The sequence below is a fragment of the Anguilla anguilla genome, chromosome 4 (genome assembly GCF_013347855.1).
Source record: "Anguilla anguilla isolate fAngAng1 chromosome 4, fAngAng1.pri, whole genome shotgun sequence".
Taxonomy (NCBI): Eukaryota; Metazoa; Chordata; class Actinopteri; order Anguilliformes; family Anguillidae; genus Anguilla; species Anguilla anguilla.
Genome location: NC_049204.1, coordinates 37473924 through 37489942, shown reverse-complemented (window position 1 = coordinate 37489942; position 16019 = coordinate 37473924). Strand labels below are relative to the sequence as shown.

Below are 16019 nucleotides of genomic sequence, written 5' to 3'. Positions count from 1 at the left end.
CACTGCATTTGTTTAACCACAAATCACCAAAGGCAACTTGCTTCCCGTTGGACCACCGAGTATTCTCGTGGCTGACATTAAAAATTGAGGTGCCCTCCCCCCCCCCCCCACCCCCCTTCCCCGCCCCCAAATATATTCAGAATTGATCGATGAAGGCTGGTTAAATATTTGAAGATGAATCATAAAGCATAACATGGCCTAGACTCACAATGGGGCCCATGAGCAAGTAAGGGAACGGTCCCGCCCTAAAAAGTTTTTTCAAATAAATTCATTCGCAACCATCGGGCGTGGATCATTAGCTCCAGCAAAATTTCTCAACAGCCTGAATCCCACAGTGGATATGTACCACAGCCCTGAGTGGGTATTTTTGAGGAAACAAAGGCCTGGTTGAATGGCCATTGCCTTAAGCTTCGCTGAAGGAAGCTTTCCCTCTGTTTGCTTTCATGTTCTTCTAACGCGGGTTCGTCTCCTGTCTGAAACGTAAGGCTGTTAACTTCTGTCTGCTCTTTCTGAAGTGAAGCGCCATTTTGTAGTTCACGCTTCTCGCTTGAAAGAAGAGCCTGCCGTCATCCTGCTGGGAATGAGCTGGAACATTTTTAAAATTTAATTTGTACATTTTTTTCTGTCCTCCCTGTATGTGAATGTGAAGCGTTTATCTGAGGATAGCACTATATTCTGATTTAGTTTGGAAAAATCGATCGGGGTCTTGGTGTATTCATTGACTGAATCCTCTGAGACTCATTTGTCACACCCGCATGAATATATGCAAGGGGAATCAATATTACGGCCTGACGTTTATCCATATGTTGCTTACTTCTGATGGGGTGGTACGGTAGCTGTCACCGTGTCACGTGAATGGCCAACTTTTTTTTTTTTCTTGGGCGTAAGCATTTTTGGAGTGAAGGCCCTGTGCTGATCTTCCATTAAAAAAACAGCTTAGTCTTCAGTCCAGTTCATTGCGTGTTAGGCTGACGGAAGAGCGCGTCCGATTGCGTTAAGATAAACACCGTCACGTCCGCTGTGAACCTCTGTGTACTGCATGCTTCATCCAAGCATCCCGCTTGTGTGAGCCGGCAGCCCGCCGCTATCAGGCAAAAAAACGAGCGAAGCATCTTCCCGCGATGCACGTCCGTTCACATTCCCATGTGTCTGTTGACATTCCCCTGACGGTAAACTCACTATAGCCGCGTTTCCACCAAAATTACCCGGAACTTTCAGTCCCAGGAACTACTTTACCAGGAACTAAAAGGTTCCTTCAGCCAATGGTTGTCTGCGTTTCCACCGGGGTCTAAAGTACCGCGAAGATGACGTTGTCGTCGGTCCATCTGTCATATGATTTCTTCTGTAACCCCATACTACCACCGAAGTAGCCTACATTATTTTCTAATAACCGGGACAGCCCGGAGGGGTTTATTCCACTTATATACAACGGGTTACCAACAATGACTATATATGGTTACTTTTGTATTTATTGATTTTCATATATCCTCTCAAACACATTCATTAACAGCAGAAAACATGCACACGTTGTAAAGAATTTGCTGTTTTATTACTTTCTCGTCGTCAATTCCATATAGGCTAATCGCAAAATGACAAGAATAGAACGAAAACTCGGACTTGCGTGAAAATGTAAATTAGTAGTGGTACAGCCACCGTTTGCTTTCCTTCGAAGTTACTGCTAGCCGAGCAGCGAAGTGTGCCCTCCAGATGCGAACCATGCACCATAAATGAGTCCATAGTCTTCCTGGTCTTTTCGTGGAATTGAAAAATGGCAGTAAAATTGAGTAAAATTACGGCAGTCTGAAAAAGCTAAAGGGAAGATTACTAGAATTAACCAGTTATTTTACCCGGATAAAAAGTGCGGAAGGTGATTTCCAGTTTGCTTTTACTGTATCACCAATGTTAATTATGCAGAACTACCGCATACCTCACATAACTGTATCAAACGTTTTGAGTCAATTACAACGGGCTAACAAAGAAAATCCGGAAGAAAATATTCAGCAACCGAATGAATCCGTTTGAATGTTTTGGTAGCCTACGTAATATGCTGTCCCAGCACGAATGCTTAGCATTTTATAAAACGAATACTAAAGCAAGAAAAGAACAGAAGAGCACACGTTATAATTCCAAGACGTTGACAGGCTATAACCAAAAGTAGGCTACTGCGCCGCATAACATACAAGTTTGATTTGAAGTTATTATGAAAATAAATTGGTTTGCCGATGCATATTTTCAAACATGGCGGGTAATGGCGGAAAATAAATACAACACAAATGCTACGAGTACTCGACCAATCAGAAATGTTCAGCGCTGCAAGCTCCACCCAAAAGGTTCCTGTACTTTCGGAAAGTACTACCCCTCGAGCAGGAACGTTTTGGGGGGTAAAACAAAGCCCCCAGAACTAAATTTAGACCCTAGTTCCTGCGGTGGAAACGCACTGAGTTCCTCAAAAGGTTCCTAGTTCCGGGGTATAGTTCCTGCGGTGGAAACGCGGCTTATGTTCTGTAAACCGAGTCACCTGACCCCAGCGTCAGCTGGCCTGTGCCGAGATTGGGAGAAGTGCCGCTCGTGTCTGCGCGGAAGATGAGATTTTTTTGCGCGAGTCAGCTGACATTTAACCTACTCATCTGTTCCGGAATTCAGAAGAGACGTCAGATGTTGTTTTTTTGATGTTTTCTGCGAGTGGTACCTGGATTATCCTGTTTTTTTTTTTTTTTTTTGCACTCGCTCAGGGTTCAGTGAAAAGTCTCCTTGGAAAGTCTCCTGTTGTTCTGGTCGTCTTCAAACGGCCTGTAGCATAATTGCAGGTTTCGCATATCAAATTCCTAATGAGAAAATTAGCCACTGCTAGCAGTGTACATGCGCACGCAGTGGTTTCGTAATCCCATGTGCCTGCTTTTTAAGACATTCCACGGATGCAAAATGTATGTTTTACCGAACTTCAAATAGCATGCCACGCCGCGCCGCGCCAAGAGGGCGCCACAGTCTGGGGTCTTTCTGTGGGTAGGGCAAGAAGGAAATGTTTGCCCAATGTAGCTGCGATGTCATATATATATATATATATATGTGCTTCTAAAAGTTGTGTTCGTTTCCCTGTCTGTGAAAAGAAAAAGTGGGCAATAAAGAATGAGGAGTAATGGGACTGAAGAGGGCACTGGCTGGCGAAATGAAAGTGAAGGGTGCAGCTGGAGCGGGCCGTAAATTAGACGTTTGTTGGCTGTGAGCGCGGAAAGCTCCGGAAGCCCTGGGTTTCTGGGGCCGTCGCACGCTGTCTCTCAGCGGCCTGACTTATGAGGGGAGCGAGAGATCGGCTGAGGTCCCGGACTCTGCGCGGGTGACCCGGGCTCTGTGAGCCGGCCTTGTGGGGGGTCTTTGGCTTTGCTTTAAGCGGAGAGGAAAACCACTTGTGAGGAATCCTAGCATTTGGAGTTCTCTGTCTCTCTCTCTCTCTCTCTCTCTCTCTCCTTTCCCTACTTTCTCTGTCTCTCCCTACCTGACCCCTTTTTCTTCCTCCTCTTCATTGCTTGCTCCTTTCATAGTCCCCAGTGAGAGGATTTTGGGCTCCTAAGTTGCACCAGTCAGGCATCTTAAGCCCCTTCATTCCTGACTGGGGAAAAAAGCCCCACCCCCCTGTGAGCTCATTGGATTGTTTGAATAACTTGCCTGGGCCAGTTTTGGCCACTGTGAAGCACGCCAACGTGCCGATGACTCCTGGTAGCCTGGTCATATTTTTCTGCTTTTTCTTAGTTATTTAAGAATTTGTACTAGGACCTGGAGAAGTGCTTATGTACTTATCTGGCATGTATTTTAGCCCCCCCCCCCCAACCCCACCAAGGGATCCTTGAAGCCTCTATTTCAGGCCGAACGTCAAGCAATCGTTCACTTACTTGTGGCGACCATCTCAGTTAATTGTTCATTTGGTAGTTATTCAGCCACGGCAGTACGACAGTGCAATGTTTGAGTCCGCTGACATTTATGAAGTGTCAGACAGTAAAATTCCGTTTATCTTATATTGTTAGCCTTAAATACAAATTGATTATTTGTGAAAACTAAATCTATGAGTGCCAAAATGTGAAGGTAAGCCCATGTTGACTAACTGGAATAATAATAATAATAATAATAATAATAATAATACAAACATTGACAAAGATAAATGATTTGTAATTTATTATTTTCAAAGAGAAATGTTTTTTGATAAACTGAACCAGACCAGTTATCAAATGCATTTGGGTTCCCATGAATTTCAATGGCCTATTTTCTTTTGCTGCTTGATAGCCCTCATGAATAATTAATTGGGCACTTGACATTCTTTGATTAGTGGTGCACAGCAGTCCCCTTACCCGTTTCTGACAGTATTCCCCCGAGACTCCAGGAAGCATAAGAGAGCTGGATCATCATAACCATGGCGTGTATCATAACTACACTGACAACAGCTAGGAAGCTTCATCACGGTAATGGCATGGTACTGATGACCACAGGAGCCGCATTGCTGGCGTCACTGCTATAAGCGCACACAAAAAACCATGGCTGGTGCATTTAAATGAATTTAAATGGCTCAGCCTTGTTTTTTGCCTGCCTGGCAGAATTGCGAAATTGCATTGCTGCCGTCGAGAATTTATTAGGCTAGGAGTTAAGCCAGACTTAATTAGAGCCTTGGAAATGCGGGACTCCTTCAATAATGCACTTAGGGACGCTTAACCTCTCCGATGTGACATTTGTGACGTGCTCTCTCTCTCTCTCTTTTGTTTCCCCCCCTTTTCAACCCACATTAAGTGGCTGAAAGCTAAGGTAAGCTGTTTATCACATTACCCACATAGTCCATTTTTGATAGGCTGCCATAACTACTCTGCTGACCCTGCTATTTTGATACTTTCTCTGTATGTTAATTAAATGTAGCGGTTCTGAGTACTGTGACAGTAAACTGTCACAGTACTCAGAACAGCAAGACTTTATTCATATTTCAGTGCCTCATCATCATATTTGCTTCACTCTTAGTGGTTCATTTCAGAATTTTACACTTTAGTTGAGGGGTACCTGGGTTTCCCAGATTAAAGGATTCAGATAAGAGAAAACAGTTCTATTGTACTCTGCCAATGATATTGATGAGGGTGTTCTGATAAAGAACAGAAAGCCATGTACAGTTTCCCTTTTTGGTTTTTTCATTTGGAAATTAAATTTGTTTGTTCTGTGCTTGATTTACCACAGCGTCAAAACGATATGCAATATATTAAGTTTTATCCACTATAATTTTTTTTTTTTAAACCTCGTTTTGTTTGGCCCTAAAGCTACTCTGGTTCTGGGAAACCGCCGGTCATCCTTGCCCCCCCCCCCCACCCTCCCCAAACCCCCCCGCCCGCGCGCACGCTCGCACACACGCGTCACGCAGTAACGCTGTGCTTATCTGTGTCTGTGGGACCGCACGGGTCCATCACGCCTCACGCGTTTCTCTCCGACTCTTTCACTGCAGCAGGGGAACAACCAGCCGGCCAGAGGAGGGACGCTATCGAGGACCAATCCGCCGACGCAGAAGCCCCCCAGCCCGCCCATGTCCGGGCGTGGCACTCTCGGGTAAGCCGTTTCTCAGGCCGCGCTGCTCTTCAAGCAGGTCTGGTCGTCGTGGAAACGAGTACAGCTGGCAGGCTTTTTGAGACTGCGCTGGCCATTCTGTTGGAGCGCTAAACTGCACGTTACTTTGCTTGCTTCAGCAGGATTTGGGCTGAGCACAAAATGTATGTTCAGATATGCAGGCATACCAAAGTGCTTTGTACTCCCCAGTTGTATACTCTGGTGGTTATACATGTGCAATATGCAGTTTACTGGAGCTGTTGCCCGTTTTGCCCAGCTTTGAATGGTATCGTCATACGCCGGGTAATATTCCATACTCTTGTAGGAGGCTTTAAACACAGGTGGTTCATATGTGCAGAAATTGTATGAGTTTGGTTCTGGTCTCTGTTGTTTTGTACTGTAATATCATCTCTTCTACCCTTGGCAGACGCAACACACCATACAAAACCCTGGAACCCGTTAAGCCTCCTGTCCTGCCCAACGACTACATGACCAGCCCCGCCCGCCTGGGCAGCCAGCACAGCCCTGGGCGCACAGCCTCCCTCAGCCAGAGGCCCAGAACTCACAGGTAACACAGCCTGCCTGAACCACAGGCCCAGAACTCACAGGTAACACAGCCTGCCTGAACCACAGGCCCAGAACTCACAGGTAACACAGCCTGCCTGAACCACAGTCAATCAGACACAGGTGGGAGATTGAACGCATAACGCTTATAAGTGTGAGTGCTGCAGTACAGAACTGACGTGAGAGTGCAAACTCAAAAGTTGATGTCTGTGCAGGTGTGTGCAGATGCAGGGTGTGTGATGTCTGTGCAGGTGCAGGGTGTATGATGTCTGCAGATGCAGGGTGTATGATGTGTGTGCAGGTGCAGGGTGTGTGATGTGTGTGCAGGTGCAGGGTGTGTGATGTCTGTGCAGGTGCAGGGTGTATGATGTCTGTGTAGGTGCAGGGTGTGTGATGTGTGTGCAGGTGCAGTGTGTGTGATGTGTGTGCAGGTGCAGGGTGTGTGATGTGTGTGCAGATGCAGGGTGTGTGATGTGTGTGCAGATGCAGGGTGTGTGATGTCTGTGCAGGTGCAGGGTGTATGATGTCTGCAGATGCAGGGTGTGTGATGTGTGTGCAGGTGCAGGGTGTGTGATGTCTGTGCAGGTGCAGGGTGTGTGATGATAGTTTAATATATTTGTGTCCACAGTGGAAGCAGCGGGGGCAGCGGCAGTCGTGAGAACAGCGGCAGCAGCAGCGGCGTTGGCATTCCACTAGCGGTGCCTACGCCTTCTCCACCCACTATGGCACCAGGTGAGCCCTGAACCTCCATCTGTCCCCACCTCTCACCCACCTCCTGGAGCAGCCTGCTCCTCAGACGCTCTTATTAGTGCCGATCTGATGAACTCATGATGTTATGTGATGGTCCTGGTGGTATCTTGTCTTTCAGACTTGTCATATCTTACACAATGGCATATCTCACACAAAGATGTGTTTACAGTTCAGACCATTTCTGCCATCATTGCAAGTGTGAAAGGTGAATACAAGGCTGAAACGGTCACCCATGTTAAGCTTGCTAGCGAACATCTACAAACGGTGCTGGTTTAAATGTTCAGAGTGCAAGGCGGTCAGGTTAGTGACTGCCGAGTTGCACAGAATTGCACACGTCTGGAGCCCCTTCTTAGCAGGCTCCGCCCCCTCAGGCCTACCGAGCGCGTGCAGAGACTCCGTTCTACTGCCTCAGGCCCGCACGGGCAGCCTGGTGGCGGGCGGGGCTGTGACCACAGAGCGTCTCCTGGGGAGGGAGGCCTGGACTGGGCCCTGTGTAGAGCCGCGGGGAGACACCGACGATCTCGCCGAGCGCCGCTTTCATAATACGGCACCGCTAGCTCCCGTTTGCACTGGTAGTCACAGTGGAAAATCAGGAGTCAGACATAATTGGATCAGTATTGGAACAAAGTAAAAAAATTATGTGCTTGGGGTCGGACAGGGGGCCACGAAAAACAAAGCCCATATTTACTATTTACTACCCATCTTTAGATTATCAAGATCTGCTGTGTGGTCTCTCTCTCTGCTGTTAATGATTGGTACTGCAGGGAAGCTTTTGAAGCACAGAGGTGTGCGTGTGTGTGCATGTGTGTGCGTGCGTGCGTGCGTGCATGAGAAAGTGACAGGGAGAATGAGATGGAGAAAAGGATTTTTCTCATCACAGAGAGGTCTTCCCACGGATGACTGACTTGTAAAATATGCATAATTTATTCCATCATTATATATTGACATATAAAATATGTGCCCTGCATTCTTATTGGGATTTTATGGTGTGCATTTGTAGCAGTTTCCCAACAGTTCATTAAGATGGAAAGGGGTTGTTATTGAAATGATGAGTGGCTTGGAAGCCCACAGCTACGACTGAAACTGGACAGGGAGGCTAGATAAAGGTTTGAAAAAGTGGTCAAAGGTCTGTTTGTGGAGATGGAGATTTTGTCCGCTTTCACAGGAGAACCACAGAGCTGTGTCAATGTGCACAACAGACCTGTGACAGAACGTGAACACCACACAGGAACTGAACGATGTGTGTATGTGCGTGGGTGATTGTGTGTGTGTGAGAGAGAGAGAGAGACGGGCCTGTCGGTGGGTCATGGAAAGAGTGGGGGCCTGACTCTGCTCTTCTACCCCGGCTGTTTCAGTATCGTCCATGTCCGCCCCCCCTGGGGCTCCTCCACCCCCCCCTCCTCCACCCCCGCTCCCTGGACAGGGCCCCCCCATGGCCCCGGCTGCGATAGGTGAGCCCTCCACCCTCCACGTCTGCACGCGGAACCCGTGGGACCATCACCCAGCGTGCCCTGCCTGCTTGTCTGTCTGTGTGTCTGGTTCCAATCAAAACGATGCGTCAATCATGGCTCTCACAGGTGGACGGGATTTCCAGCACGATTCCTCTCTTCTTCTCTGTCTCTCACTCTCTCTTTCTCTCCCTCTCTCTCCAGCCATTCTCCCACTTCATGCCTTGAAGAAGTCTCATTTAAGGGATTTACAAAGCTGGACTCACATAGAGGATGATTTAAAACAACTGAGCCACGCCCCCTTCAAAATGAAATTGATTTTAAAGAATATATCTCGACAGATGTAGTACAAGGGACTCCAAACTCAAAGTAGCCAAGTGATATAGCAGACGCTAGTTGGACCATGAGTCATTGTAGAGGTCTAGCTGGCAACAGTTATAGAAATCCCACTGCAATTTGGACAGCAGTCCCACCTCTTCTTCAGTTCAAGAATTAGTTCCTGGAATTCTTGCATCTTCTGATTCCCAATCCATGGCAGTTTTTCTATAGCTAATTACTTTAAATGGTTTTAGCTAATCATAATTCAAGCTATATATTATGAATTATGAATTTGATTTGTATTATATATTGTTTTATTAGAATTTTTTTTTGTATAAGTAGACTTATATTTACTACTTTAGCATCTGCTGCTTAACTGAGTATTGTAATTCAATTCTCTTAAATTAATCTGCTAAATTAGCCTCAGTTTAATAAGCTGTCATTAACTACTTCTAACTACTTACTAGCTCTCACTATCATAACACGAGTGGTCTGCACAGACAGCACATTCAATACATGGTTGGTTTTGAGCTTTGGAATTCACATCTGCCACCAAGAAGATATTCTGAATTCTGGCCCAGATTGGTGGTGGTGTATGTGCAATGAGTTTTGATGGTGATCATTAGCTAACTAGCAGCCATTTAGCCTGCAAAATGTAATGCATGTTCTGAATCTGATGTGAGCTAACATTAGCTGTGCTGTGTCAGTTGTGCGGTCACTGACCTATTCAACTTTCCACAACTTCTCCATATTCACAGTATATTTGACTCTGTCAGTCTGCACTGTGGGATTCATCTTTATAGTTTTTCTGCTGTGCTGTAGCCATCTCGCTCTTGAGCTGGGCAAGACAGCAAGGTCTGATCCGTTTGAGGATTTTTTTTTTTTTGAGAATTAAATAATTAAACTTCTGCTTAATTATTTAATTAGCTCAATCACATCTTGAACTGACATTTGTATTTGCACCAGCTACAGCCACAGTCTGTAAGTCAATTCTAAATATTTTACTATGCTCAAGTACAGGAGTGAACCAGGGTAGTTTTTAAGAGCTGTCAGAAAACTAGAACTGTAAGGCAATTAGTTGGAACAAAAAAACAAAAAAAAAAAAGTTGGGCGTGGCTAATGACATTACAAAATGGAGTCCAGCTTATAAACAACAGTTTTTGAAAAAATGAATGAAATCCAGATTGTTTTCCTGCATCATTTATCTGCACATTATTCCATTGGGGTGCTAACCTAAAAGTTGCGCTTAAAGTAAGAACTGGAGATAATAAGTTGGCATTTTCAATGACAGTGACAGTATTAAGTTTTGGTTGTTTTCAGTACAGAACCAGCACACTGTGTGATCAGAGACTTCTTCTGCATACGCTCTCTTTAAAATTGTATGGCCTCTATTCAGTCGAAGCACAGTCCTCTTTGACCTTTGTGTGAAAATAATTTTAGCATATTTTCTTTTATTTTCTTGCATGGAGCTGTAATTGCAGCCACAGCTGGTCTTGCGACTCTGCACAAGGTACCCAAAACGTGTAGGAATTGTTCATTTTTCACCAAGGTCAAAGCCCTTTTGCCATTAGACTGAATAGGGGCCCCAATTTTTCAAATCTTCCAGGTAATTCTGCTACATGACATCGTGTGTGCCTTATTTATATGTGTATGATTGTGTTTCAGTTTGTGGGTCTGCCAACCTCCAATCAGTTTGTTAATGATGTCATTACATGAATCACGTTTGAACTGTCTTGTGTTGGATTTGGCAAAGCATGTGGGTGAGCGTTTGATGCCTGACTCAAATCAATGTCCACATATTTTACGTTCTTTCTTTTGCAGCAGTTTTCTTATTTATTTTATATCTCATTGCTGATACGTCTGTAATGTGAGGCTGCGCATTTTGTGAGTAACTGTTTTTTCATGATGGCTATTATCCACAGCGATTTCTCTCGAAGGGCTGTGGAACACGATAGAGGATGAAATTGTTGTTTTTTTTTCTGTTCCTCTGAGATTGAAGTTCGACGAGATCCACCCTACACAAACCTCAGTTTGTGTAAGCTTCCTCCAAAGAGCTGCTGTTATCTGTTGCAGTAAACAGGAAGTATTTATTTGGACAACATTTAGCCTACTTCTTCCTAATCCAGCCAGATCTGTGATCAGGGCTCCCGGTTCTGTTTCAGAGTCTGAAAGGCACAGGCTTTGAACAGAATCACTCTTGCCTTCATAAAAGAGAAATCTGGCTAAAGCTGCTTCTCAACATGTTGTGTATACAATCCTTATAGCGACCATGTTGGACGTTATCCTGAAATTCAGAATTCCAGAAGTTTCTGGAAAGTGATCCACTGACAGACATTTAAAGCTGCAAATGTTCCTGATGTACCATTAGCTGAAGAAAAACGTCTGACTATCTTTTGCATTGTGGCAGAACCACTCTCTGAAGGTGGATCTCATAATGTGATTGATTCTCTTGTCGTGTAGCATAACCTGAAGTGCAGTCTCTCAATTTGTAAACAACCGACCGGTCTGTGCCAGAATTGTAGAGCACTGATAAAATTCAGGACGTGGTCAAAATGGAGTCAAGCTATGAACCTAGTAAAACAGAAGTCACCATTTTGTGTATCAGAAATCTAAGCAAGCTGTGTGACGGCATGAAAACTAGCAAGGAAAAAGCCATCTAACTGGAGGCAATGTTGGAATTTGGCTGTTGTAACTAGCAAAAAGTTTTAAAACTGAAAATTTCTCTTCGGTGATCCTAGATCTTATGAAGTAGTATTCATTTTTTTAAATGATCGCATTATGAATACTCATGCAAATATATCATTTTAAGCTTGGGTGACCAGACATCCTGATAAAATCAAGATTATCCTGATTTACAAGCTTTTGTTTCTCGCCTTGACGCGTGGAACAGGACACTACTTGTCCCGAAAATTAGTTGACGGTATGCTTTGGTGGCTGAAATTGTTTTTACGAATCTGATGTAATTGGGTATGTTGAGAGAGATTTTCCTTTCATGTTAATGTCAACAATGACAGAAATACAGTCTGCACTTTATCTTAAGCTGAAACCTTTCACGGAGTTTAATGCATGAAATTAATTGTGCATTGTTGCGTGGGGTAATAGTCTACCAAGTTTAAACAATTGTTTTCTTAATCTTTGACAAATGTCATTATTTTTCATATAAAGTTTGCGTGGAAAAAAGTATTCTCCCTGGGTGGTCCTGATCTCCCCCCCTGCTGTTTGGTTACCCTGTTTCTAGCGCTTGTGAAGTGTGAACTGTATTTATAAATTCTTGTTGAGCAAGCGAGCCAGTTTTACGACTCGAGTGTATTACAAAAAGCACTCGGCCCACAGGCCTATGAGCTGCAGGTGATTCATTGTCTTCTGTGACATGTAGGTACTGTAATTCTCACCAGGCTCCGCGGGGGAGGAGGTTCGGTTAATGTTGTGCAAGTGCTGAAAGAACTGTTTGCGATGATGGCGCAAATGAAACTCTGACTTTAATGGCAGATGTAGAAATAGTGCTGCGTTACAACACGAGCCCTCGAGCTGCCTCTTCTCTGTGAGCTTTGAAGGGTGAGCTTTGCAACCTGTAAGACCAGCCTGAACATTGCAGCAGAGCAGAAGGACTGTGAAGGGTGCTGTTGCAAGCACAGAAACGCAAACCTTACAACACAGCCGGAACCGCAATGGAGGCTAAACGAGCAATGAACCGGTGCAGGCTATGGACTGTGGACAAGTTAGCGCCCCCCTGCAGGCAGGATTGATATCTCCGCTGCAAAAGCACCCTCCTTCTCTCTGTTTCCACCTGTGGTTGGGGGTTGTGGTGGTGGTTGTCCTCAGCGATCGCGGCCCACGCATCCTGCTTCCTGTGTAAGGTGGTGCGGTACTCATTCATCACCAGTGCTTCCTGTTCTAATCGGGTGTGCTTTTCCCTACATCTCCCATTCACTCCAGGGCTACAGCACCTCCTGGTTCTCTGTGGTTGACCCTGGTTCTTTGGGGATTGCTCTGTGTTTCTAGCCAGCCACTGGGTATTTCTCATTTTTCCTATGGGTTCTCTCTCTCTCTCTCTCTCTCTATCTCTCTCTCTCTCTCTGTGTCTCTCTGGCTCGCTCCCCTCCCCCTCTCTCTTTCGCTTTCTTGGTGCTTGCAGCAGTGGCCCCAGGGCCCGGTCCAGGCCCGATTCCCATGTCCCAGTTTGGCACGCTGTCTCGGCAGATCTCCAGGCACAATTCCACCACCTCCTCAGTCTCCACGGTTTCGGCCACGGGGACGTACAGGCGGGCCCCCTCCGTCACGTCCCAGTTCTCAGTCCAGCAGCCGCACATTAACGGCGGCCCCCAGGTGTACCCCCAGAACTCAAGTAAGGCTCCGTTTGGTCTCCCCCGTTTATCTGTCAGTCACCCTGCCGCACCTGATAGCCAATCACTGTGGGCCTGTAGACGGCTCCACCCACTGCTTCATATCTGAGCCACACCTCTGTGTAATTGGGGAGACGAGTCATACATGTACACGTGTGCAGCATTATGACTTGTATACTGTACATGCTTTCGGTGTGTTTAACTGTGCACTTTTCACAACGCATGCAACGGCGCCCGCTCGCACGTCTCACTTGCTACCTGTCAGAAATGGCGGCCGTTTCACCGCGTGAAACTCACACGTGAACTCGCCGCCCCATCTGAAGGGTACGATCCTTGTGTCCAACCGTTATCGAGTGCTTTTACTGAAAAGTGCAGGATAAGGCTTCATTTGATTCCTTGGAGGGCATTTTTGCTGTCTTTTCCTCTAAGCTCAGGATGTCCTTGGGCTTAGAGTAAGACGCAATGCAGCCAGTCAATATCAGTGAACTAAATACACGGTCAGCTTTTTTCAGCCAATTGGATGCGGCAGACTTTGCTGCTGTCTTTTCAGTTTTTAAGTTAAATATACACCTCCCATCTGGAGCTGGTATCAGCACTCGGCCCTGAAGGTGGATTCCGTGCAGGGGCTGCATATATTACGCCATTTATAGTCGTCTCATTTAGCGTATCAGTCTTTTGGAGATGACCAATGGCAGGCCAGTGGGTGAACATCGCTGTCCCGTAGGGGTGCAGGTCCTTGAGGTGTTGGCACCGAGAACCAAGTTTATGATTGATTAGAACAAGTCAGGGGCATGATGCAAGTTGCGATTTTTCCACCTTAGCCACAAGATGCTATGATGACATCTTGCTGGCGGAGGTTGACAGGCATTAGCATGGGCGGGCTGGACGTTGTCTGGAGAACATCGAAATCTCTCCTCTGGAACTCGCCAGAAAAGAGGCTTAGTCTGCGAATCAAGACTTCCTGCTCCTGGCGCAGCGTGTTAGAATCTCAGAGCTGTTTTTAAATAAAGTTTTTAATGAGAAAGCCCTGTAACTGTTGCTTGCCGTTAGTCGTGATTAATCCTCTGTGCTGCTCGGTCTGAAGAGCGCCCGTCGGGTCCGCTGCCGAATTAGATGCGACTAGATGCAGCATTTCCTACGTTCCTCGTTGTGTATTATCTGTAGTCATGGAAAATTAAGGACGCAACTGCATACATGCAGAGGAGAGAGAATTGTCTAAGAAAATGCCACTGACCATAAAGAAAATAAAAGTTCTACAATAGTAATACTTAATTTCTACAACCCATTGCGGAGTACTTTGTATAGATATATATGGGACAAAAGATTGTAACTTAAGAATGGTTTCTTTGAAATGAATCTGCTCGTATCAGAAAACATAATGTTGCAAGCTGCAGTAGAGTTATTTGAAGTGCATTGCATTGCTTTAGAGCGCAAGCCCCAATACCTGTAAAGCTGGGAGGTCAAAAGAAACGAATGTAAATATCCATCACACACACAATAGTAACCAATAGAAGACACACTAAAGCTGAATAACCCCAGAAAATGCACTCGTTTTATGAAAACATTGCGATAATAAACAAGTTTATTTATTTAGCAGTTTTTTTCTTATTAAAACCTTGCTCACACAAACACCTGTGACCCCCCCCCCCCCCCCCCCCCCCCCCCCCCCACACACACACACACACCACACACACACAGATGCGGTGTCGTGTTTGTGTGTCTTGGTCGGTGGGGGGGGAGAGGCTTCACAGTTTTTCACGCTGGGCCTTTTTTTTCCTCACCGTGACTGACGTCTGCTTCTGTTTGTCTCCTGTTTCCACCGCTCTTCCTCCACCTGCCCCCTTTATTTCATTTTGTTTCATTTTTATTTCGTTTTGTGGCCGCCCAGTGTCTATCGCACCCCCTCCTCCCCCCATGCCCCAGCTGACTCCACAGATACCCCTCACAGGCTTTGTGGCCAGGGTGCAGGAGAACAGTAAGTGCACAGCAGCGCCATCTAGCTGCATCTGAGAGAGTAGCATGCCTCACACACGCAGCATGTCATGCTGTGGCCCTGCCTGTGTCTGTCTGTCTGTCTTGTACTGTAGAAATCTTGTACATTTCCTTCTGTATGTATATGTATGTGTCTTCTGTTCCTGTTTTAGCAGTACTCTCTAACACCTCTGATTAGTCCCATTATGTGTTGACATTTCCATCAAAGCCGACTGCTCCTGTGAAACCACCCAGCTAACACAGAACGTTCTCACAATGCTGCTGCCATGCAATGGCAATGTTATCACATTGAAAAAACATTCCAGTAACATTGTGAGAACATTTCATGTTAGCTGGACTACAGTGCAAGCCTCAGCCGATTCAGACAAAACAAATAGGAGAACAAAAACTCAATCTCAACGAATGCTCCCTGCCGCAAATTAGTTTTCTTTACGTGTTGTTTCTGGAATCAATTAGCTAAGAGGCAGCAGGAGACTTCAGAAAGAGCACAGGCTTTTGTTTACAGGAAAGGCTTTTGCTTTAAAGTGAGGGTGAGTGCTGTCCCTGTCTCTGGCTTACTGGCTTAGGCATGGGAATTCTGCTCAAGAAAACGTCCAGGATCTTAAACAAAAGTAACGTACAATTGCAACGTATGAAAGCTCCCCAGAAACCATTCTGAAGTATGGAACATCTCTACAATTCTAGTGATTCATGTCCATATTTTTCTCTGTTCCTTTAAGTGACTACATGTTTTCATGAGTACTTCAGCTTGTCCTCATGAACACACAATGCATACAGAAGTGAGAGACAGAATTATAAACTGCCACCTACTGGCAGCATGGTGTAACTGAACCATAGACTGAAATATAATATATGGTGTCTATACTGATGAGTATACTGAAATGGTGAAACGAAACAAAATTAAAACAAAAAACTCCAGAACACTATGACAAAGGACAGAGATGTCTGAAACATAAGTTATTTTAATAAATTTGGTTGCAAGCACAGCAAGAGACACATTGTTGCAGAGTTTTTTTGTTTTAATTTTGGCTTTTGCATG

The 16019-nt window shown here is 45.4% G+C and overlaps 1 protein-coding gene across 13 annotated transcripts in view; it reads left to right on the top strand.

The window, feature by feature from the left end:
* Nucleotides 1-16019, top strand: part of LOC118226150 (abl interactor 1-like) — a 52705-nt gene that overhangs the window by 30642 nt on the left and 6044 nt on the right. Inside the window, exons 4-10 of one of the 13 annotated variants that reach the window (XM_035415529.1) lie at nt 4774-4788; nt 5468-5568; nt 5993-6133; nt 6758-6861; nt 8235-8345; nt 12742-12990; nt 14877-14963. In XM_035415529.1, the coding sequence (XP_035271420.1) occupies nt 4774-4788; nt 5468-5568; nt 5993-6133; nt 6758-6861; nt 8235-8345; nt 12742-12990; nt 14877-14963 (808 nt within the window). Of the gene's footprint in view, nt 1-4773; nt 4789-5467; nt 5569-5992; nt 6134-6757; nt 6872-8234; nt 8346-12741; nt 12991-14876; nt 14964-16019 lie in introns of all 13 variants that reach the window. The other 12 variants (XM_035415518.1, XM_035415519.1, XM_035415517.1 and 9 more) reach the window with 12 other exon arrangements.